Raw genomic sequence first — 23,528 nt, 5'->3', positions numbered from 1 at the left:
GCCGTGGGCTGTATGCAGGCCACAGGTTATGCACCCCGAATTTAAAATAATAGCATATAGTCTGATAGAGATGATATAGAAGGAAAAACTGGTGGGGAGGGAAAAGGAAAATAAGCAAATCCAAGTACTGATCCAAGTACCGATTCTTACAGAATGTTACATGATTGTTACATAGTTGTTAAATAGCCAGGTAGGAACCAAATAGCAGTAGGTCTCAGCCAAGTCAACGGACTGAGTCCCACTGCCGTACCTCTCCTTCCATTGCTGCCAGGTGGAATAGTGCTCCTTTGAAAAAGATATTGCCAATTTACTGAACAAAACTTTCTAGGAAGCAATACCTAATTATTTTATTACATAAAATAATAAAATACATAATACATTTTATTACATAAATAATAAAATATTATTATTTAAGAGGTCTTTCCTTCTAATCCAGGTGCTGAACCTGTTCTTGGCCCTGTTGCTGAGCTCTTTCAGTGCAGACAACCTTGCAGCAACTGATGATGATGGGGAGATGAACAACTTGCAGATCTCTGTCATCCGAATCAAAAAGGGCATTGCCTGGACAAAAATTAAAATTCACGAGTTTGTTCAGGCCCACTTCAAGCAGAGAGAGACAGATGAAGTCAAGCCCCTGGATGAGCTGTATGACAAGAAGATGAACTGCATCGCCAACCACACTGGGGCTGACATCAACCGAGAGATTGATTACCAGAAGAATGGCAACGGCACCACCAGTGGCATTGGCAGCAGTGTGGAGAAGTACATCATTGACGAGGACCACATGTCTTTCATCAATAACCCCAACCTCACTGTCCGGGTCCCCATCGCAGTGGGTGAGTCTGATTTTGAGAACCTCAACACGGAAGATTTCAGCAGTGACACCGACGGCAGCAAAGAGGTACGGATGCATGCTTGTGCCTAGACCACGTTTTCATGTTGTGGTTTTGGGAACTCACATGTATTTCAAACGAAGGACATGTGGGCTTGGGGGCAGAGCACCAGGTTTTGCAGTTAGCAGATTTCAAGACATGGTTCCATTAGGTCCTGTTGGCTACATTCAACAAGATTCAAAACTTGGGCGACACACGTGTTTTCGTGTGGCCTTGCATAGGTCGTTGGTAAGAACGTCAGAAAAGCCCTGCTGGAGTCAGAACGAAGGTCCATCGAAATGTTTGGGAAATGCAAACGAGGATGGGTAACTTGAGTGCTCATCCCTACATTAATCTGGGAGGTGTGGATCAGGTCAGTTCATATCAGAATTTAACAAGGATCAAATTCCTCAAGTATCTCTAACCCGTCTACACAAAGGGTGGATTCGCAGTAGCGGCAAGTCATCTACATGACGCAGCCGCCCATTGCGGAGCCATCTGGGAGCAGACCCTGGAAACTCTGCTGAAAAAAGTCAGGTACTTACCCCAACTTTTTCAGCTGTGGAGGCTTGTCACAGCCTATGGTGCCCCCTGATTGGACTGGACAGGAAAGGGGGCAGCCCTGTACCTCTGTAAAAATTTAAAACAGAAAAATGGGGGGCGGAGGAGAGAAATGGGTCCATTCTCCTCCCCTCCCCTTTTTAAAAAAAATTGTTATCTGTATCTGTACAGCTGGGCAGATACAGATAATTTTTAAAAAGTGAGGGAGGAACAGGTCAGAGGGAGAAGAGGTGGTTCACCCGGTGTCCCTCTCCTCCTCTGGCTGCCTCGTTCCTCCCCCCACCCCGGTTTTTTTTTTTAAATATATCTGTATATGCACAGCTGCTCATATAAAGATAATAAAAGTTAAAAGAGGGGAATGGCCGCATTCCTCTCCTCCCACCCCACCCCCATTTTCTCTATTTTATTTGTAGAGAGTGGTGAAAGTTCACACTTGCGTTCCTTCCCATGCAGATGCCAGGAAGGGAACGCAAGTGTAGGAGCCAGGCACCTTGTGGCGCCAAAGCACCTCCATCAAGATGGGGGCCCAGATACCTGTGGGAAACACACAAGAAGGGCAAGAAGACAGTAGAGTAGCCCTCTCCCACAGTTGCCTGCCAACAGATGTTGTTTAGTGGCATCATACTGCCTCTCAGTCTGGACTTCCATATTGGCTTAAGGGTTAGTTGCCATTGGCTGCTGTAATCCAGCCTTCCCCAACTCAGCCCCCTCCAGAAGTGTTGGACTAAAACACCCATCATCACTCATCAGCCATGCCTGGGAGATGGAAATGGTGGTCCAAGGCATCTGTAGGAAGACGGCCATAATCAGTCAACAACCATGGGAAATGAAAAGTGGGAAATCTTGTTTCCTGAGAAATGTGGAAGTCTAAGAACTAGAATTAGTGAATTTCTTTATTTCTTTGGTGATCTTGTTACACTGTTATGTAAGTTCTTCTTTTAGTTACCTTTATTTTTAAAAAACTTCAAAATAAAATTAAAAATTGGGTTGGAGGGGAGAAAAAGAATTGTTTGTTCTTTTCCCCTGTCTTATTTGTTGACTGTTCTATAAAAAGTTTTGAAATGTGTACCTTTATTAAGAGGATCAGACTAGGGGAGATTTATTATTTATTTAGTTTTGCTACAAAGTGGTTAAAAAAGTGGCTTATAATCTGTCTTATAATATGTATTTGCATGATAGTTTGGGATATTTTTTGTTATATTCATTCAAGAAACTGGATGACACCAGTTCATCAGAGGGCAGCACCATTGATATAAAGCCAGAGGCAGAAGAAGTTCCCGTGGAAGCACCAGAAGAGTATCTGGATCCTGATGCATGCTTCACAGAAGGTGACCTTGAATACATTGGGAGGAATGGACTTTTAAGAACGTAGAGTTCCCTCAGGTCATGTCACACAGGAGCTTCCCATGTTCCCTGGCAGGTTCATGGGGGCCCTCTGAAAAGTGCTCCCAGGGCCCTCTTCCATGTTGGCGGGCCTCCAGCTGTGGGCCGCCATTTTAAATTTCCCACAAGGCCACCAAATATAGTGTCACTCTGGAGCATTCTTGGATATTTAAATAGACCCAGTCACCCAGTTCATAGACCAAGGCACCCAGTTCAGGGGGCCAAGGCTCATGCCAGCACCAGTGGGTCCCACCAAGGCACTAGGGCCCTGGCAACTGCTCATGTATGCTGGATGCTAATATCAGGCCGCTTCCTTGGTGGCAAAACAAGAACTGCAGGAAGCTGTGCCTGAAAAAACAGGCAAAATGTGGCATATTGCGTAGCTTTTCATGTCTATAGATTCCCCCATATCTATTGATTTCAAAGGGCTTTAAGCATGCTTAATTTTCTCCAGATTTTCACCCGTTGCATTATTTAGAGCCAGAGTTTGCTTGTGCAGAAGCTGGGAGATCCCCAAAAGATCATGAGATTGGGGGCAAAGGGGGAACCATTTCATGACATGGGCCATGGCCATCTGGGGAGCCTCAGAGGGCTAGATTAAGACCCCCAGGAGGGACAAATTTGGCCTCTGGGTCTGAGATTCAACACCCTTGTATTAGAGTAATGTTTGTCATTAGTTGTGATGTTTTAGAATGAAAAATGGTAGGATAATGTCTGAGCCCTTGTGTATTTCCAGAGACAAAGCTAAAAACCAATGTTATAGCTTGGGTTGACTATGTTTGTAGGCTGTGTGCAACGGTTCAAGTGCTGCGACGTCGGCATTGAAGAAGGGCCGGGCAAGTCTTGGTGGAATTTACGGAAAACGTGCTTTCTCATCGTGGAGCATAACTGGTTTGAGACATTCATTATCTTCATGATCTTGATGAGCAGTGGAGCTTTGGTGAGCAGGCTTTCGTTTTGTTGGATCTTGACTGGAGGCCCAAATTAGTCGATATATGAAATGTGCGGGTGTATTTCATGTCTCTTTTTTTAAAAGTTAAATCCAGATTGGGGCTGTGGGGATTATCCCCTCCCCTTATGCCACAGTCCCAGTAAAAACCACCCTTTCCAAAAGTTGTTATTGGCCTTGGGAGGGAAGCTTCTATTAGCGCATTTTGTTCAGTGGCAAACTCAGGAATTTCTTAGAGTCACTTGGGGCTAAGTGTCTCTAAGAAAACCCTCTTAGGGTTAAGAGGGCCGATAATGGATAGGGGGGTACTGTTCTTGGGGAGATATTTCTGGTACCAATGGCCATCTCCCCCCTCCCCTCAAAAAAGCTCTGAATTTGTTGAAGTCCAAGACATTGTGGTGAAAAAATTATAGCTGCCGCCACAAAACCATGGCAGCTATTGTGTTTTTGTGGCAGCAGCTATGTTTTTTTCACCTCAATGCCCTGGAATTCAACTCAAGCAATGGGACATTGTAAAAAACTAAAATGCTGACTGCCTGGAGCTGGTGTTGGTTTGTGAAAGGGCCCAGCACAAGTGTCAGCTATAGGCTCTGCTGGTGTCCTCGATTCCTAGAAGCTGCCTAAGAATGTTTCTTGCTAGCACCAACCCTGGAGTCATTTCATAGAATCATAGAATAGCAGAGTTGGAAGGGGCCTACAAGGCCATCGAGTCCAACCCCCTGCTCAATGCAGGAATCCACCCTAAAGCATCCCCGACAGATGCTTGTCCAGCTGCCTCTTGAAGGCCTCTAGTGTGGGAGAGCCCACAACCTCCCTAGGTAACTGATTCCATTGTCGCACTGCTCTAACAGTCAGGAAGTTTTTCCTGATGTCCAGCTGGAATCTGGCTTCCTTTAACTTGAGCCCGTTATTCCGTGTCCTGCACTCTTCCATTGCTGCCTTACTTGTGAGAATGCTCTTAGTGCCTTCTAAAGCAACGAACTAGTGACTGTGTCTGTTCTGATGGTGGCTTTACACTATTCTTCAGAAATAATTTTTCCCCTGAAATAATTTGCAAAGCACACAAACAGAATATGGGGGATAGACCACTGACCCACGCAAGGAAAGGAGCCAAGCAAGGATATTATCAGGCTTTTCTTCTGATCTTAAAAATCTGTAACAGTATAGAATCCTTCATAATGACTTCTGTTGTTTTTTTTAATTATTTCTGTTAGCTATTTTATTTCTGTTGTATCTGTAATAGTTTATTTATTTATTATTTTAATAGCTATTCTTAATATTTTAGCTTAGAGATTTTGTTATATCGAGCGGTATACAAGTATAATTAATTAAATAAATAAATAAATAAATAAATAAATAAGAACAGCCTCCCATCATCTGCTCTGTTCACACAAACATGATCCTTATTAGATGATAAGTGGTGATTTAACAAGTGTAAAAGTTGTGTTTTCACATCATTTGACATTGCCTGAGATGAAATATGTAAATACTATGAACTCTGCTAATGGCCAGGGAAGCCTGCGAACCACTTCTGTGTGACTGGGTCATACACAGAAATGTCTGTCTGAAGACACCATGTGGGTCAGGCAAATGATGTACGTCCTCCCTGTGCTAACATTGCTCTTTTCTCAGGATTGGAAAGAAAAAGCATATACTACACCTAGTTGCTTCCTAGATGGATGTTGCCAGAATGGCATGGGATCCAATCACATGAAAGCCATTCCCATGCCTCTCTAGCAATGCTTCAAGCAAGTCACCAAATGATGAGAAATCACTGGTGTGTCTATACATGTGTGAACTCGTTCTTAGAGAACAAACATTTTGTGACAGCTTTATAGGTTTTACAGAAGTATTTGGATCTCTGTTGCCAAGATTAGAGTGTAATAATGATTGTTGCCCTGTTACTTCATAGGCCTTTGAGGATATTTACATAGAACAGCGAAAGACTATACGGACTGTCTTGGAGTATGCCGACAAAGTCTTCACTTATATCTTTATCCTCGAAATGTTGTTGAAGTGGTGTGCCTATGGATTTGTGAAGTTCTTCACCAATGCCTGGTGCTGGCTGGATTTCCTCATTGTAGCAGTAGGTATCTTTTTGCTTCTTCGGATCAGTGCATTGCTTCCTAGGAGGTCTTGGGTCATTCCTCTGCTTAAATAAATGAGGCTTTTATAGCTCTCTGAGTCTAATTAAGATGGATCCACCCAGTTGGAATTATTGAAAAGGCATTATCTACTCTTGACTCCAACAATTTATAATGCAGAAAGTTAGGAGGTTGAGGAGGTTCCCATGCCTTCACTTTCAGGTCTGCTTTTTCATTGTGATAGGAATATTGATTTAAGTTGAAGAAAAGAACACACAAACAAACATAACATTGACAACAAATCTGACTTCTACGAGTTTTCCAACAGATGCATTGGGCAGTATTGAATGCGGCCTTTTTTTATTATTATTAAAACATTTGTATCCAGCCCTATATCACAAGGATATCATGCAAACAATATAAAACAATAAATATAAACAGCTAAAAACAAATTAAACAATAAGCTAAAATCAGGATAAAATTTAAAAACAGTAAAACCAATTAAACCGATTTAAACTTTATACAGGCTTGGTGAATTTAGCCATCAAAGGCTTTGAAAAAAGCCACGTCTTAACTTGGCGCCAAAATGAAACCCGTGCTGTGCCAGTTGCGCCTCCAAGGGGAGGACATTCCACAGCCGAGAAATGTTCCACAGCCACAACAGAGAAAGCTCTCTCCCACGTCCCACCATAGCATATGTCTTGCGTTGGTGGGACACGGCCCCTGCGCCAGAGGACCCATCACTAGCGCAATGAGGAGTTCTTAAAGCAATATTGGATTCTACCCATTGATTCATTTGAAGGTTGAAACAGCAAAAGAGTTGATGAATAGTAGAGTAGACAGGGTTTCTGGCTTATTCAGGATAGAAAATGTAGAAAACAAAATCCAATGGAATTGGACACTTTGATGAACAAGAAGGCTCAGCGTTCAAAATTAGCCTCACCAAAATATGTTGCCTGATTTGAGCCTGAATTCCGTTAATGACCTGTAATAAAGGACGATCTTGCACAATTGAACTGTGCATGATGTTTCCCTCTCCACAGCATAGCCCTTTTCTTTCATCTCTCCACCTTCAAGCATTGTAAGGTGCCAGTTAGGCCTCATCTTGAGTATTGCATCCAGTTCTGGGCACCACCAAGCTTATATGGGGTGCTGATAGCAGCTTCCCTCCCAGAACACCTAGCAACATCCCTGGACAATCTTTTTCAGGACTGTGGTGCAGAAGGAAACAGTTAAACCCCTCACACTTGCACCCCCCTTCGAAACCACATACGTAAGCAAATGCAAATCTGGGATTTGTGCTACATGTAGTATGGCTCACTTGACTATGTGTTTCTTATAATGGTGAGGTTCTTTTTGACAAAATTTGAGAACCTCTACTGGCCAGTGTTACAGAACTTTCTTACCCTAACCCTCTTTTTGTGGAAGAGAAGACCTGAAAGTGAGGTGATGTTTTCAACCACAAACTCCTTTTATGAACGTTACTGGTATGCGATAGAAAGAAATGAGAAGAAATTTGCAGAGACAACTTCTTAAATATTTTGAAGATACTTGCCTCAAATGAAATAAAGTAAAACTGGGATTTATAAAACAAAGATCTTCAACCTGTGCTAATAGTATCAGATATTTTAAAATCTCTAAAATGGCTGCATTATTTGAAGTTGGTTTATTAATGAGGAAAACAATGTTGTTCCGTTCTAATTTTCAAAGCTGTCAAATATATCTGTGTGTATCTTTCTTCTGAGCCAAAATATGTTCTGTTATTATTGTTCTGTTTTCGTTTGGGGTATTGATTTGTTTTTGTTTTTAGAAAAATGGGATTACTTTTAGTCCAATGTAAAACAAACAAACAACCATGATACTTTTTTTCCTGAAATTATCTCCTGAAATCTAACATAGCCCAATGTAAATGATTTATTTATTCCTTATAATTTACTGCTAAGGTTCCAGATTTTAGAGGGAAATTTCGGGCATTTAATGCTATTTGTCATCCCAGGTCTTCTAAAAAAAAAAAGTAATCAATGTTGCATGTCTGTTTTTGTGTTGAGGAAGGCTCACATCTCTAACACAACTGCACTTCCCCTTCCCATATTTTATTTCCAGAAAAGGTCTTTTACCTCCATAGTCCAGATTTTTAATAAAAATTCCCTTTTTAAACCTGTATTACATTTGCTACCCACAAATGAAAGCCATAAATGTGTAATGCTAATTTTAATGCTTGTGGAAGCACAATTCCAATTTCCAGCAATGCTGTATAGTATTTTTTCAGCACACTGCTCTAAAGGCTATGATCCTAAACACACTTACTAGGAAGTAAGTCCCATTGGGACTTACTTCTGGTTAAACATCATAGGATTCTGCTGTTAGTCGCAGTTGTTTTCACATCAATACTTAGCAGCAATTTTGAATGAAGGGTGATTTTCAAAATTTTCCCTGACTCTCTAAAGTTTACTTTTGCATAGAATAGAGCTGCATTTATCTGTAATTGCTGTTCTTCAGAGATTCCTGGAGGGCATTCCTTCACCTCAGGATGGCACCCCTCTCTGGAAGTAGTGGACAGGGCCAAAGAATTGGTCTTCAGGTGGGGCTTCACATCTCCAGATTGGCTCTGAGTCAGTAGGTCAGAGTGAGTTACTGCTCTTAAAGCACAACTCAGTTTACTCTCTTTTCTTTTCTTTTTCTCTCTTTTTTTTTTTTTACAATTTTTCCTTTCTTCCTTTGATTTCTCACCCCTACTCCCAGTCCTGACACATCCTACACAAGAACAGAGGGGATGTTCTCAATTAGCTGGGGAGAGGCAAGGATTCAATCAATATGGAGCTTCTGGCCTAGCATGATCCAGGCAGATCCACATTGCAACAGCCACAGCAGAGTGTAGCAGCAGCTCCTCTAGATTGGCCCCAGCATATCAGCAGGGAGTTGGCAAAGGTACCCAGGAAACTGAAGCTCCCAGAGGAGCAGCCAAGCCCAGAGGAACGAGAGTCTGCCCTGAAAGGGGGCAAAATGGCCTTCGCTCAGGGGCCACCCAGGTCTATGTCAATTCCCATCCCAGAGTCCTTTGATAAATTGTGGAAGTCGGCATTTTCCAACTTATCTAAGACAAAGTCTGCATACGATAGTTATCAAGCTGTATGTTCCTCCCCCTAAGAATATGGATCTGCTCAAGGTTCCAGCGGTGGATGGCCCAGTGGAAACTCTCACATCCACAGTGGTTATACCATTGGAAGGGGAGGGGAGGCAAGAGTCCATGTGATTAAAAAGTAGAGTCAGCCTTTCATAAAGTGTTCATGTTCTCAGCTGCGGCCTTCTGGGCATCAGGAACTAATGCCCAGAAGGCATTAGTTCTTCTAATGGCAGCTGCAATCTGGCAGCTGCAGAATCTGTTCCCAAGACTATCAAAAATTGGCTGAAGAAAACAACTTATAGTTGCATTCCTGGGAGATTCTGCACAAGATGCAAATCAACTGAACGCCAGGATGTCCCTATAAACGCCTTGGCCCACAAGCATATCTGGCGGAGAAACTGGAATGTCGATCCGGGATTACAGGCGTGTTTCACGAACTCCTTTTGAAGGAGCCAGACTCTTTGAGCAGCCACTGGAGAAAGCACTGGTCAAAACTAAGGACAAGACCAAGGCCCTTCCCACAGCTAAGAGTGAGGCATGTAAAGCTCATTACTTCTTTCCATCTAACAAATCTGCTCATGAAACTGAAACTATTGTATCACACAATGTATTAACTGCTAGAATTACTCAGTTGGAAAACAACTCTCGGAGATGTAACCTACATGTTCTCAGGGTTCCTAAACAGTCTGCACAGATACTTCAGGAAGATTTTATGGGAAAGTTCCTGTGTGAGCTGTTAGCACTCCCTGATGATCTTCAGTTGGATATTGAACAAGCCTATCATGTGCCTGTAGGTCCTATACGTGGGTCCAGAGAGGGGCCAGTTATTACTGTTTCTATGTACTTTGACTGAGGAATATCTTCTATGTACAGCTCGGCAAAAAGGAGCGATGTGGTGGGACACACTGGGACCACCCAATGCAAAAATAATGATTTATCCTGATTACTCCAAAGGACAGTCTGATCAAAGACTTTATCTATGTATTCCAATTCTGGCCAAATGGAATAAACTATTGTCAGATTTTATTTGGTCAGGATGGAAGCCAAGGTTGAAGAGAGCAACTTTTTGCAGACCCCAGGGAAAAGGAGGTCTTGCCGTGCCAAATTTGGAATTATATTATGATGCTGCTCAATAGCAGTATTAACGGGTTTGTGCATGCTGACTTAGAATTTAAAATTATTCTTTTCCCTGATGATCTTTTATTGTTTATTTCTAAACTATAAGTATCTAGTCCTGTTTTGAAGGAATTGATTAATTGATCTGTCTGGTTATTCAATTAATAAGTCGAAGTCTGAATTGGTGCTACTAGAAAGGTGTGGCATGTAGTGTCAATTACAGTTCGATTCATTCTCTCTTGCAAAATTGGCTTTATGGGGAAATCCAGACTTCAGAATTGGAAAGAAAGCGGTCTTGTGGCTGAAATCTTGGTTTAGTCCAGCCGCTTTTACAGCTTCAGAACCTTCGTTATTTTTAGAAACACTTATAGCAGCTGAACAGACTCGTCAACCCACAACCCCTATATTTCATATTAGTATATAAATATGATAACCATGGTTTAAGACAGGATTGGAATAGAGGATTGGAGAGTCCTATTTTGGCTAATCAATGGATTGTTGCCCTAGCATCTCTATCTGAAGTTTCCATGGATCATAGGCTACGTCTTATTCAGCTAAAAATCTTATTTTGGGTTTATTGGACTCCACAACGCCTTTTCAATAAGGGTCTGTCTAACTTACATAACTGTTGGAGATGTAATGCACCTAATGCTTCTTTAATTCATATGTTTTGGCAATGCCCAGTAGTTGCCTCCTTTTAGAAGGAAATTATAATAAGGATAAACTTTGTACTAAAACAATCTTTAATATAGAACGATGTGCATGAACTTCTAAACTACCCATCGGCTTCTTGGAAGTTAACATAGGGATAGTGCAAATGGATTTTTAGAGCCCTTATGACAGCTGAAAGAATGGATAAATACTAAAAGAGTGGAGAAATACATGGATATTTGATCTGCTTTTCTTGAAACCTATGTATAACTCTCTCCGCCTGTGTTTTTTTTTAATGAACAGTATACCTGATGGGGAAAAAGATATATACTCCTATATATGTAGTGTTTTCTTGTTTTTCTTGTTCACGATTTCTCAACAACAACAAAAGAGGGCGGAAAACAAATCTCCAGGATGAAACCACCATCCTGATTTAAAGTCAGATGGAATCATGGAAAAAAGCCTTCTTCCATGTCCCGTTCTTCTTCACCTTTCAAACCGTGCCTGCCCTCAAGATTCAAGGAGGGAAAGAAGCACCAAATGAAATGAGAGACCAGGACAAACTGCAAGTCTCACACAAAAGTAACAATAATATAATAATGAGATTTAAAAAGAACTATAAAATATTTATAAAACGTGGCTTAAAATTGATCAGCAAAAGGTGCAAGTAAAAAGCAGTAATACGATCTATAAAGCACTATAAAACAAGTATACGAAATTGTTAAAATAGCTAAACTTATGCAACAAAAGGTGCAGGTAAAAGTTAATCCAGATGGACAACACATCAGCGAAAGCTTACATGAATCGCCAAGGAGGCACAAGATCTGTCTTGCTCTCTACAAGCTGGCTAGAAAGGTTCTTTCATGGTCGGAGGCTCATCTGCAGTTGCTCAAGACAGAACCTCTGTCAGGAGTCTCCGTTGGAATGGTGGATTGGCTGAGTCTATTGTCCCTACAGGAGTCCAAGTGGGCATTCAATCCTCTTGCTTTCCAGACCACCACAGTGAGGTCCAGGCATCCAACTCTGGATCTTTTTGCTATAAGGAGAAACACACTGAAAGAAGGATTCATGTCAAGATTCCCACATCCCTTTGTAATGGGGACCAACATCTTAGTGGAATCCTGGCCCACGGGGATTTTGTATGTGTTAAAGAATGCCCTCCAGCAGCCTCTGGAGAAAATGGAAATTTGCTTTCCGTGAATTTCTATTCTTAGAGATTTCCAGAGGGCATTATATCCACCCCCATAGGGACCAGTCACATGGATAGTGGGAGCTCACATTACGGCCTTTCTGCCTGGGCTGTACAGGTAGGACCCCCCCTGGGTTCAATTTCTTCCCTTTTCCCCCCATTAACTATGTTAATACATCATGGCATGTGTTTTCACAGTTACTGCTTTCACCATTTGGTATTAAGTTTTATTTTATCTAGCATGGGGTACGAGAGGTGCTCTGTTTTTCAGTCGGTCTGGGAGATATGGGTGCCCACCCCACAGAAGAGCAACTTTTTGGCCCTGTCTACTAGTTCCAGAGGGAGGCGCCAACCTGAGGTGAAGACATGCCCTCCAAGAGTCTCTGAGAACAGAAATTCATGGTAAGCAAATTTCCATTTTCTTCAAGCAGCCCTCTGTTCAATAACATGGATGGGGCTGCACATTGTGAATAATCTATAGATTATTCACAACATAGACCAAAGTTGTTGATCATTCTAAAACTCTGAGAAAAGTCAGGTACTCACCTAATGTCCCGGGCATTGTCAGGGGACTGGGGAGGCTCCCTCCTGCTAAGTTATTTGAAAGTGTGAAGCTGAAGTGATTGGAGCTCCTAATATGTGATGGAGCTCCTCATATGTGAGTCTGTACAGGGAATGATACAAAGTAGAAAAATGAAATGCCAGTAAGAAGATGCGTATAGAGACTTCTCCTTTTGAACCATTTCTCATTGCACAAGAGAACAAGTGTCAAATAGGAAGGGAAGGAGGGATAATTAATAACAAGATATGCCAAATCTTTATAGGCATGTTCCAGTGAAAGTTAAGTATTTTTTACATCTTTTTGCTTTAAATTGGAGAGATTTAAGCAGATGCCATTCTCTCACTGAATTCAATGGGGCTTAACTGTGCAATCATTTTACATGTCTACTCAGAAATAAGTCCTATTAGGTTCAGTGGGGCTTACTTCCAAGTGCAAAGGATTGCACGCTAAAAGAACTTACCTTGGCTGGATCATGCCATTTTTTTTTTCATGCATGGTGATAAATATGCCATTGTTATGATTGTAAATGTATTCTATTGATCTAAATTGACCCAATAATGCAAAAATGAAATACAAAAGCTTTTCCATTTTAACTGTAGGGCTGTTTTTAATTTTGATTTCAAGGAAGCTTTTAGAAATACTCTCTCCCTCCCCCCCCCAATACATTTTGAACTACCTGTTCCTAATTTCATCTGGCCTAAGCTCATGCCTTTATAAGTGTAAGACCCACTGACTTAATTAATTAATTAATATTTATAACCCACTTTTCAATCATTAGATCCTCAAAGCACCTTACAACATTATAAAATACAGCTTTACCTTCATCTTCCCAGTACTTTAGCCCACACTATGGGGTAAAGTTCTGCCCATCCCTCCTCGAGATTTTATATAGCCCAATCCTCCTTTCCTTAACTGAGTAAAATAAACCCAAATTATCTTCCCCTCTCCAAAGCGCTCTTCCCAAACATAGGCCATGGCTAGACCAGGCGATATCACATGACGCACAGTGGATCCCAGGAGCAGGGAGGGATGATCCCTCCCTTGTCCCAGGATATTGGCCTACACTTCTGTTCCTATTTTTCCAAGACCGAGACTGCGGAACGTGTGGCCCGGCGTTGCGGTTCCTCAGGAGTTCTGTGCCCATTAGGCGTTGAGTGGGAGAAGAGTTTTTTTTTTAAAAAAAACACCTTACCCTTTTCATAGGAGTGCTCGTGCGCTCATCTCGGATTAAAAAACAAAAACAAAATGGCGGGCGCGATATCCTCTTCGTCCCAGGACATTGTACGCCATGTGTAGATGACAGCAATGATGTTGCAATCATAAAATCGTGAGATTGTCGCCCTCCACCACCCCCCTCGTCTAGCCATGGCCATAGTTGCATGTCTCCAAACAGTCAGTGCCACTAGGAATGATCCTTTGGCAGCTGTCTGAAGACTATTATTCTCTCCCCCCTCCCCTGTTCTAGGAGCCAAAGCATTCACCTCCTGGATTTAACTTAAAATTAATGTTAATTAATATATTAATTAATATTTTACCAGGGTTTTTGAGCTCTTCAATAAAGCATGTCTTGCCCATTGAATTTTCAATTCCAAAATGAGTGAAAATATGTTTAGAGGGGGAGGGTTAGTAGCAAAAAAAAATTTGCCTCAGGGATGCTTCATAGATTATAAACTTCGTGTGTACGCTATCTGTACGTACAAAGTACCCTATATAATATGAGAGAGAGACATGGAAATTTTAGATCAGTTCCGATTCACGTTGCCATTTCCTGTTACCATTATGACATGGTAGCTATGGTCGGGTCCCACACCAGTTACATCTATATGCAGGAGTCACATAAGGGAGGCGGATGGCCTGTTTACCCACACACCTATCAACAGCAGCAACAGTGCTATGATGAGAACTAGCCACATTACGTGCCCAGCCCATATGGTTCCTGTACTCAGTGCACTACCAGTGCAGTGTAGGAGCCAAACGTGGAATCAGCAGACACACTACAGATGGTAATGTATAAACTGGCCATAGTGTGCATTCAGTTAAAAACAAAAAGTGTTCTCATACATTGGAACAGGGGGCGGCAGCAGAAGAAAGATTGGGATCTATTGGTAGAGCTCTGGGTTATTTGACGTAGATTAGCAAGAATTTCTGACTTCTAATAGTTTAACAGTGGCAAGAACAAAATGACTTTTCCTTCCTAAATTGTGCTGCTAAAATTTAGAAAGGGTAGCCAGGAGTGGATTTTTATGTGCATTCACTTCTGGTACTCAAAACATGTTCCTGGGCTCAGAATTCTCTCATTCTAAGTGTATTATCTTTTTTACCTGCTTCCAGGTTGGTGGATCTTGGGATTCTTGTAAAAAGAAAGAACCCAAGTAGATTCTGCAAACCTGAGATCTGACCATCCATTCACTAGAGGGTACGGCAGGAATCTATGATACATGTGGCGTACCTACTAATTTTATGATATGTGAAGCAGCCCTGACTCCCCACCATTTTAGCAGTCGACCTTTGGACGCAAGATGATAAATCTCTTATACTGTTACCCAAAATAAGATAACGCACTTGACCAGAATGACTGACCGCCTAAGCCCTATTCAGGCATTCTTTCACTGGGTACATCAAACATGCGAGGGGAGGAAGGACTCCACCCTGCCCCTCTCCCTCCTTCACATCTGTGGCCTTCAGCTCATGGAGGGCGAGAATCCAAAGAATCCTCCTCAGTTCTTGGAGGTTCTCCTTGTGGACCAGAACACAAATTTACCAGTATGCTTGCTCACGAGACAAGCCTACACAGATACAGGAGGCTCTCCTCTTCATTCTCCTGCCCTCCACAAGTTGAGGGTGAGGGATGTACCTGGGGAGAGAACACCTGAATTGAACTGCAATTCAGCATCTCAGTGAAGACCTTGATGATTTGCCCCCATTCTAATGCAGTGCTAATGCTTCAGAGTTAAGTTGTTTTCTTTTTCAAAGGAGAAAAGAACTGAGTAGTTCACCTTTCTCACTCAAAACTGTACAAAGTCACACCAGCGGAAATGAGCAAGAGGGACGTACCCGCCCATCCTGCCCATCCGCCTGCCCCACACCTGAATGAGAAAACTAAGGCAGCTTGTGCAGTGTGTGTATTTATCTGTATTCTTTCTCATAGGTACCTTTAAAAATTTGTCTGGCTTAATTTAATGGGAGCTGCTGGGATCCTGCAGACTGTTAAGAGGGCGAGGGTAAGGTTCTTGTCATCCGTTTGGGCTCCTAACCTTCCAACAAGACCCTGTTTCCGTTTGTGTGTCTCTGCCTCTCTCTCTCTCTCTCTCTCTCTCTTATTTTTCCCCTTTTGTTTTATTCTTATGCCTCTCTCAACTGCATTATTTCCTTCCAGGTCGTTCAGTGAAGTGCTATAGGCAGCTGGTGGCCATGTCTTCGGTATCACTGTAAATTGGGGGTGGACTGGGCCTGCAGTCCAATTTGGGGTGATGGTTATATGCCATCAGTGCTAGGGAATTTATTCTAACAGTCTGGAACCTCTTCTTTTTTTTTTCCTTTTCCTTTCTTTTTTCTGTTTTCTGTGTAGGTCTCTTTAGTCAGCCTTATAGCTAATGCCCTGGGCTACTCGGAACTAGGTGCCATTAAATCCCTTAGGACCCTCAGAGCCTTGAGGCCTTTAAGAGCGTTGTCCCGATTTGAGGGGATGAGGGTAAGATGCCATTAGCGAGCTGATCCTTCTGCATGCCTGTGGATTACGGGGTGTTTTTTTTAAAAGCATGCTAGAACCGATCAAACTGGTAGAAAGACATAATAACAAGCAGAATCATGATGCAGCTGCTGACTTGATCACCTCCCTCTGTTTATGATTCACCTTCACCTTGCTGCACAGCTCTCCCTTTTTTAAAAAAAAATTGCAAAAAAGAAAAAAGGGAGATATATTAAGCTGCCTCATTATTGGCCTAAACATGTCATTTGTAGATTCTCTGTTGGCACTTGGCTGTTCTTATTTGGCCTGGCTTCTAATACCTCTAGCATCTGAGGGGGCATTTCTGGCTGTAAGTTTTGGATAGGGAGAATCACCAGGTGCAAAGAAGCAGAATTTGAACCTCCTCATGTTTTTCTTCCCCCTTCCTCCAAAGTTTGTGACCAAGATGAATCAAAAGAGGTCAAAATGCATTTGTTTATTTGCTTCAAAGTTGCTTCTACCTCTTTTGTGGGGTTATTCAGGATTTCAGGAAAGGGCTGGGGTGTGGGAGGAACTTAGCCATCGCAAAGAAAAGAGTTCTGGTTTAATTCCTCTCATTTGCACCTCGTTGTTCTCGGTCTAGTCCACTAGTGACTGGCAACCTTGACTGATAGCTCAGCTTTCCTCCCAATCCTCCGTTCCTCTTTTACCATGCTTTATGGTCCCCTGTCCTGTCACTGTGATGTTAGCGACAAACCACAAGCAAAGCACAGAACCTGAACTTCCCTGAAATTATCAGAAGACGCCACTGCCCACTAGTCCATGTTTTAATGGAAATTGCCAGTTTAATTATTTAAAAAACATTTGATTTGTGAAAGAATCTTAAGCTAAGTCACTTCAAGAAATCTCATCCCAGTTTGTATGTCAAGGAAACAAGACAACAATTTCAAGGCTGCCTCCTAAATATACTTGTACACATGGAAACTTAAACCTGAGCAAACCTACATAGGATTGTGCTGCATGTGTACTGCATAATAAATCCAGCAAGGAAAGAATTGTAAGTAAAATTAGAATAAAGCTGGAGGGAGAGGAGGGTTGGAGAAAGTGCATAGGAAAGCTACAACCTCAATTCAAAGACTTGAAAATGGGCCAGATTTCAGACTTCAAGATCTGAACTATTCAAAAAGCCCCAAACAGGGTTAAAACAATGCAATTTAAAGCATGATCCTATGCATGTTTACTCAGAAGTAAGACCCGTTTATTTCAACCAAGTAAGTGTTTATAGGATTGCAGCCACAGAATATATAGGTAACCTCAAAAAAATGGAGTAACAATTGGGATTGTTAATTGTTAACTAAAAATACGTAGAGAAATCACAGAGGTTCTCCTTTATTTGATTTTTAAAAAAAAAAACTCAAGACTAGATGCCAGCCTAAAATTACGTATTTCACTCCAGTCCTAAACATATCTTCTGGATGCAAATCATGTTCAAATCAGTAAATAGGAGATAGGGACAAAGTACACATATAGATAAATCACATGGTGCACAGTTTCTAGGACTGCACAATTTCAGGCTGAAAGTTGGAATCACGTGTTTGAATTATCCCTCACATCAGAATCTCCCTTTCTATCTAAAACATGCATAAGGAAGATGATTCTTGCTTTAACATTCTCCTCCTGCTGGGGAAGAAATTGTGTTTTTACATTGGGAAGCATTCAGATATGCAATATGCAGTCTGAAATCTGAGATTTGTATTTGTAACTGCGGATTTAGCCAGTCCTGAGAAAGTTATGGTTGTAGAAGTACCATTAATTGCAGTGGAACTTAAAACTGTGTCTAGATTATGCCCAATTGTTTTTAGGTTCTGTGTCTGTTTGCCAGGGTGCTTCCATGTGAGGCTTTTATTATGTCATCACATTGCCTCATTCCCAGAATCTTACGGACGGTCTCACCAATGTCATCTTCCATGTGTAAAACCGTGATTTCCTTCTTCCATCACTTTTCCGACCACAAAAAAATCAGTCAAGACAAGAAAGGTGGAATAGTTGCTCTGTGCCTTTTGGAAGCAGCCCCAGCCCAGACATGAAACTGGATGAGATTAACAGCACAATCCTATTCATGTTTACCTTGAAGTAAAAGTCCTACTTTTTTCAATGGGGCTTACTTCCTAGTAAGTATGTTTAGAATTCCAGTTGTACACTAAGACCCCTTGAATTCAGTGTTATTTACTTTAGATGTGGATTTGCATCTTCTCTGATCTACAGAAGTTTCTTATCCAGCAAGAGAAGTCATGTGCAGGACCCTTCTTCTATGCGTAGATCCCCCCTGCTGGATCATGGCAAAAATGTTTCAAGGAAGGACTGGCTGTTTCCAGTGGGACATAAAATCTCAGAAATTTCAGCTTCCCTGTCTGAAATACCTATAATTTCTTGACATCTTTCAACTGCTGGATGTAACACTGATGGAGAAAGGCTTATAAACTAGATGGGTCACAGATCTGATCTAAGTCTGGACAACTATTTTCAGCTAGCAATTTTGAAGGCAACATTAAGTGATTTACACCCATGTAGAGTAAGAGGAGTTTTATGTTCGTTTGTTAGTTTAGCAAAACAAAAAATGAAAGGGATTTAACTTACTAGGCTACTTTGCAACGTTTTCCCATCCTTGTTACTACCCCTGATTCAAACCTACATCCCATCGCAAACAATACAAATCCATCTGAGCCAAAATAAAAGAACAACTGGAATGATTTTGCTAAGAAGCACTAAATGTAGTTCTTTGCTTTTCTCTATGCCTCAATAACTTACATTTTAAAGAAAATATTCAGCTCTTTATATTGGGGTGCGGGGACGGACAATATTGCTATGAAACATGCATGACAATTTCTAATACACAGTCGTCACACAAAAAGCCATGTTCCCTCTCTCATAATAGTTTTGGTGATGGTTTTGAAAAAAATTGTCTAGATAAAGTGTAGATTGGTTACATTTATTTAAGAGAATAAGTAGAAGAGCACGAGAGCTTCAGTCCTCCTGTATGAAAGAAAAAAACCCAATGGTAGTGTAGTTATGAAGTCACATTACTTGGCAAATAATTGTATTGATTTACATTTTCCCTATTTGCCCTGTTTCAGGTGATTTGTGGAATTAGAAGGGACAGATTTTGAGGTTCATATGAGGATCCGGGATTTAGAATGAAGGCAGAGAAATCAATCGACTTTTTGTTGCAATGTTTTTTGGTTCACACATTGCATATATATATATATATATATATATATATATATATATATATATATATATATACACACACACACACACACACACCTATGTATGTTGTGGTGAATGATGTGGCCACTGACAATGTTGCCCTTTCTTTCTGTAACTTGCAGCAGAATTATGTACAGCAATGGCGCCGCCTGCTGACACTTAAAGAAGTAATCACGCAATGTACATCAGAGTGGCCTAGTTAATCCTATTTCACTGTAGAGAGGTTCACATGAACACCCAAACACATATGTTGAAAGAATGCAGGAAGGGGATCCCAGGACTGTGTGGGCTACCCACCCACCCCCATGGCTGACATGCAGTGCAGCCACACAACTCAATGCCTGTTGCAATAATGCTTCCCCTTCATCCACACATTTGGCCTTAAGGGGAAGTGCTCCATGCGTTTGCTGATGTATTTGCAAAAGAGTATTCGAATGCGTGGAGGAGGCTTGTGTGAACCTCCCATCTAAAAGAAGTCCAGTAAACTCTTGGCTGAAGTGTAAATAAGTTTGAAAGAGCCAAACAGCACATTATGCTAATTGTGGAACTCAGGTGTCTCTTTTTATTTACTCTACTGTAAGCGTGCAGAAACCCAATTTGGATTGGGAACACCCCCTCGTGGGGAGGTTAACAAAAGAAAACAACATCAGTTGATGGCAATAGAGGCTTCCCCCCACCTCCCATGAATTCCTTCCTCGTGGAAGGGGATTTGGGGAAAACACTGAGAGGAAGGTTTTATCTTCCTCTCTCAGAAAGCGGTGGTCCCAATTCAAATCGAGTCTGTGAGCTTACATTACAGTAAATAAAAATAAAACTAACCCTTAGCTACATGCTATGCTATACTATTATGTAATGTGCAGTTTGGCTCTAAGAAGTGGAATCGCCTGGTAATGGGGTCGTAATAGGTATTACATCTATCGCAGGTAATGGGGCAGAATAAGTCTTAATTAAAAGACAAAGACCTGACTCTGAAGTACCCAGAAAACACTGGCGAGAACTCTATTTAGAAGGGAAACTGAAATGGCTGAGGTAACCCAGTAGTAGAGCACATGCTTTGCATGCAACAGATTCCAGATTCGATCCCTGGCATCTCCGGGCACAGTGTCTGAAACCCTGGAGAGCCACTGCAGGTAGTAGAACAGACAATGTTGAGCTAGAATGGACCAATGGTTTGACTTGATATAAAGCAGGTTCTTAATTGTTTTTTTCTAATATGGGCAATCCTAATAAAATATTTAAATGACAACTAGCCTGACTCATATCAGTTTTTCTTCATGGACATTGTAAAAATACCACTTCTAGAGACAATGGGGGAAGTGAAGGGAGGGAAAGAAGGAAGCCCTATAAAACATCGCTAGTTTCCATTTATTGCGTTTCAGAGGAGGGAATATGGCTTTTCCTTTTGAGCTTGCAAACATGCATGCTCAGCTCTTCGGATATGGTTGGCCTTGCTTATCAAATAATATATACATTCTTGATTTTTTTGTACACTAAGTCACTGCTAAGTCTTAGGAGACCAATTTTGGTACCCATTCCTACTCCCATTTGAAATCAGTGCCTCAAATTTCCTCGTTTATCTTCATGGGAGTAGGATACATAGGGCCCATGCATTCTGTAAGTCTGGTTTTAAAGTGGGGAATGGTTGCTGGCTGAATTTTTTTACACCTGTCTGATTCAACAAATATTATTATCTGACTTAGTTGTTGGAGTCAGCGAGGAGTCCTGTTGTTATCAATATGGAGGTCTCCACCTTTTCTTAATCTTATTCTTCCTCCACCAAATAATTACTTAATGACCAAAGGGGTAAAAATAGTTACCAAAATTTCTTTTGAAATGTAACGGATTGTTTTTGAAAATGGTGGAAGATGGACAGAGGGGATCTTTTTGAATTAAAATAGATGTTTGTGACTAGCCCTGCTTTCAATTCCCCCCACTAAAACTAGGCACATTTATGTTTTGCTTCTACAACTTTGTTTTTTCTGTACTGAAATCTCTCTTCCTTCCTCCCCCTTCCAATGCAGGTAGTTGTGAACGCCTTGGTGGGTGCTATACCATCCATTATGAATGTCTTGTTGGTCTGCCTTATCTTCTGGCTGATTTTCAGCATAATGGGGGTTAATCTTTTTGCTGGGAAGTATCATTACTGCTTTAATGAGACGTCCGAGTATCGATTCGAGATAGAAGAGGTCTACAACAAGTCAGACTGTGAGAGACTGATGGATCCCAACAACACAGAGATCCGGTGGAAGAATGTAAAGATTAACTTTGACAATGTTGGTGCAGGGTATCTGGCCCTTCTGCAAATTGTAAGTTCTGCCTTTGTAGCTTGACTGATCCTGGTAGACGTTGCATATAGTTTCACAGTTGTAACAATGTTGGAAACCTAAATTGACTTCTCTGTGTGAAAACTTGGGCTGTCTCTAAACGAGCAATTGATAGTACCATGACTGGCCCTCATGGAACATTCCGGGTCGATTACATGACACTGTAAACCTCCAGTGCCTGTCTCATACTTTGAAAGGATTTCCACGGCTTGATTTGAAACGGAAAACTAGTAAGAAAAGACCCCCTTTCTGTTTCAGCATGAAAAGAGAAAATCACACTAAAAGAAGAAACAAACAATAGTGCTGTCTTGTGACTGTATAAATGAAACATAGGTCTGGTTAAAGGGGGGACAGGGGAAGGGGAAAGGAATTTCATGCATGCCAGCCAGATAATGGTTAGGATAATCCCTAACCCTATCACCTTAAAGATTCCTTGGAGTCCTCACCTACGTTGTCATCTATCTGTGCTACTTTTCCCATGCAGCCTTGCCATTGCGATCTATCCAATCCCTAATTTTCCTGAGAGCCCATGAACATGAACTGTACAAACCCCACCAGGTATCCAGTGTAGAATAGGTGAAAAAAGCTGCAAAGTTAAGCCAATTTGTTTGACATTCAAAAAGTTGCTATTCAGCCCATGCTGAACCAGATAACCCAACACTGTGATCTAAGAATGGGCGGGTGCCAAGACTCAGTCTAAGAATCTTGGACAAGGATGCTGTGGGCATATATAGCACATTGGGCAGTGTAGATACCACAATACCCCACCCTATCCAGGGCCAGCCTTGACACAAACACTCCCCACCTGAACCCTATTAGGACAAGTAGATGGAGCAGATTTCTAAATTAAGGTTTCTAGGATTAACAGCCTTTGCTGATGCTTTGCTTCAAACTTTGCCTAGCATCAGTGGATTGTCACAGGTTTGAAAGAATGACCAGATTTGCATGGGAGCACACAGGAGTAAGTGTGCTGTGTGAGTGTGCTGCCGCCTGACCCCTCACCCACATCTGGTGTGCTAAACAACCCAGGCATGTTTAGGGGATTGCCCCGGGATGGTCATCATGTCCCGGGATGGTCATCGTGTCATTTGAACCCAGAACTCTGGATTGTTGAGGGAGAAAAAAAACATCTTAAGAACAAATCATGGGTAAAAACTCATGGTTGTTTCTGCCTCAACAACCCAGAATTCTGGGTTCACACATCACAACAAAAAGCCCAGGGGTATCTTTGGCTTGTTTAGCACACTGGAAGCTGGTGAACAATGAGGAACCCACATGCTCCTGCATACTCTCATTGTGCAAATTCGGTCATTGTTTTCGATTCATCTTACTTATTGTTTGAATAAGAGAGCTGCTGACCTAACTTGCACTGGAGAAGGCCATTCCAGAGAGAAGTAGCTTCCATTTTCAGTCTCCTCAGTTGAGCCTCCTCTGTGTTCATTTGAAGAACGAATTATCAAAGGAATGTGCCCTGTTTCCCGGCAGACCCAAGAGCAGACGCAAGGAGAGTCATCCCCGCATACATTCTTTCCCAACACAATTGCTGGGAGGAAGGTGGGAATAATACCTCTCCCTGCTCCCAGCTATCATAAGTAGGAGTGCTGGGATGATGGCGGAGGGGGGGCAGACTTTAACCTCACCCCCATCCCAGCAACTTGGTTCAAGCTCACTGTGAGAAGAGTGAGGTTAAAGCCCATCCCTCATCCCAGCAATTTGGCTCAGGATGTAGGGAACTGAAATGAGTGGGTGTACACATGTGCAGGTATGCAAAGCCCCAGC

General features: G+C 41.8%; 2 protein-coding genes across 2 annotated transcripts in view; both read left to right on the top strand.

Annotated features, from left to right (window-relative positions):
- The window catches only part of LOC134394429 (thiol S-methyltransferase TMT1A-like), a 161,993-nt gene that overhangs the window by 99,076 nt on the left and 39,389 nt on the right, over positions 1-23,528 (top strand). The window lies entirely within an intron of this gene.
- Positions 1-23,528, top strand: part of SCN8A (sodium voltage-gated channel alpha subunit 8) — a 105,006-nt gene that overhangs the window by 67,145 nt on the left and 14,333 nt on the right. The window contains exons 17-22 of the mRNA XM_063119886.1: positions 437-901; positions 2,644-2,761; positions 3,602-3,756; positions 5,678-5,851; positions 16,060-16,182; positions 21,447-21,731. Coding sequence (XP_062975956.1) covers positions 437-901; positions 2,644-2,761; positions 3,602-3,756; positions 5,678-5,851; positions 16,060-16,182; positions 21,447-21,731 — 1,320 coding nt within the window. The remainder of the gene's footprint in view (positions 1-436; positions 902-2,643; positions 2,762-3,601; positions 3,757-5,677; positions 5,852-16,059; positions 16,183-21,446; positions 21,732-23,528) is intronic.

This window comes from Elgaria multicarinata, chromosome 3, assembly GCF_023053635.1.
Source record: "Elgaria multicarinata webbii isolate HBS135686 ecotype San Diego chromosome 3, rElgMul1.1.pri, whole genome shotgun sequence".
NCBI lineage: Eukaryota > Metazoa > Chordata > Lepidosauria > Squamata > Anguidae > Elgaria > Elgaria multicarinata.
The sequence above is the reverse complement of the archived record's forward strand: the minus strand, read 5'-3'. Positions and strand labels throughout refer to the sequence as shown.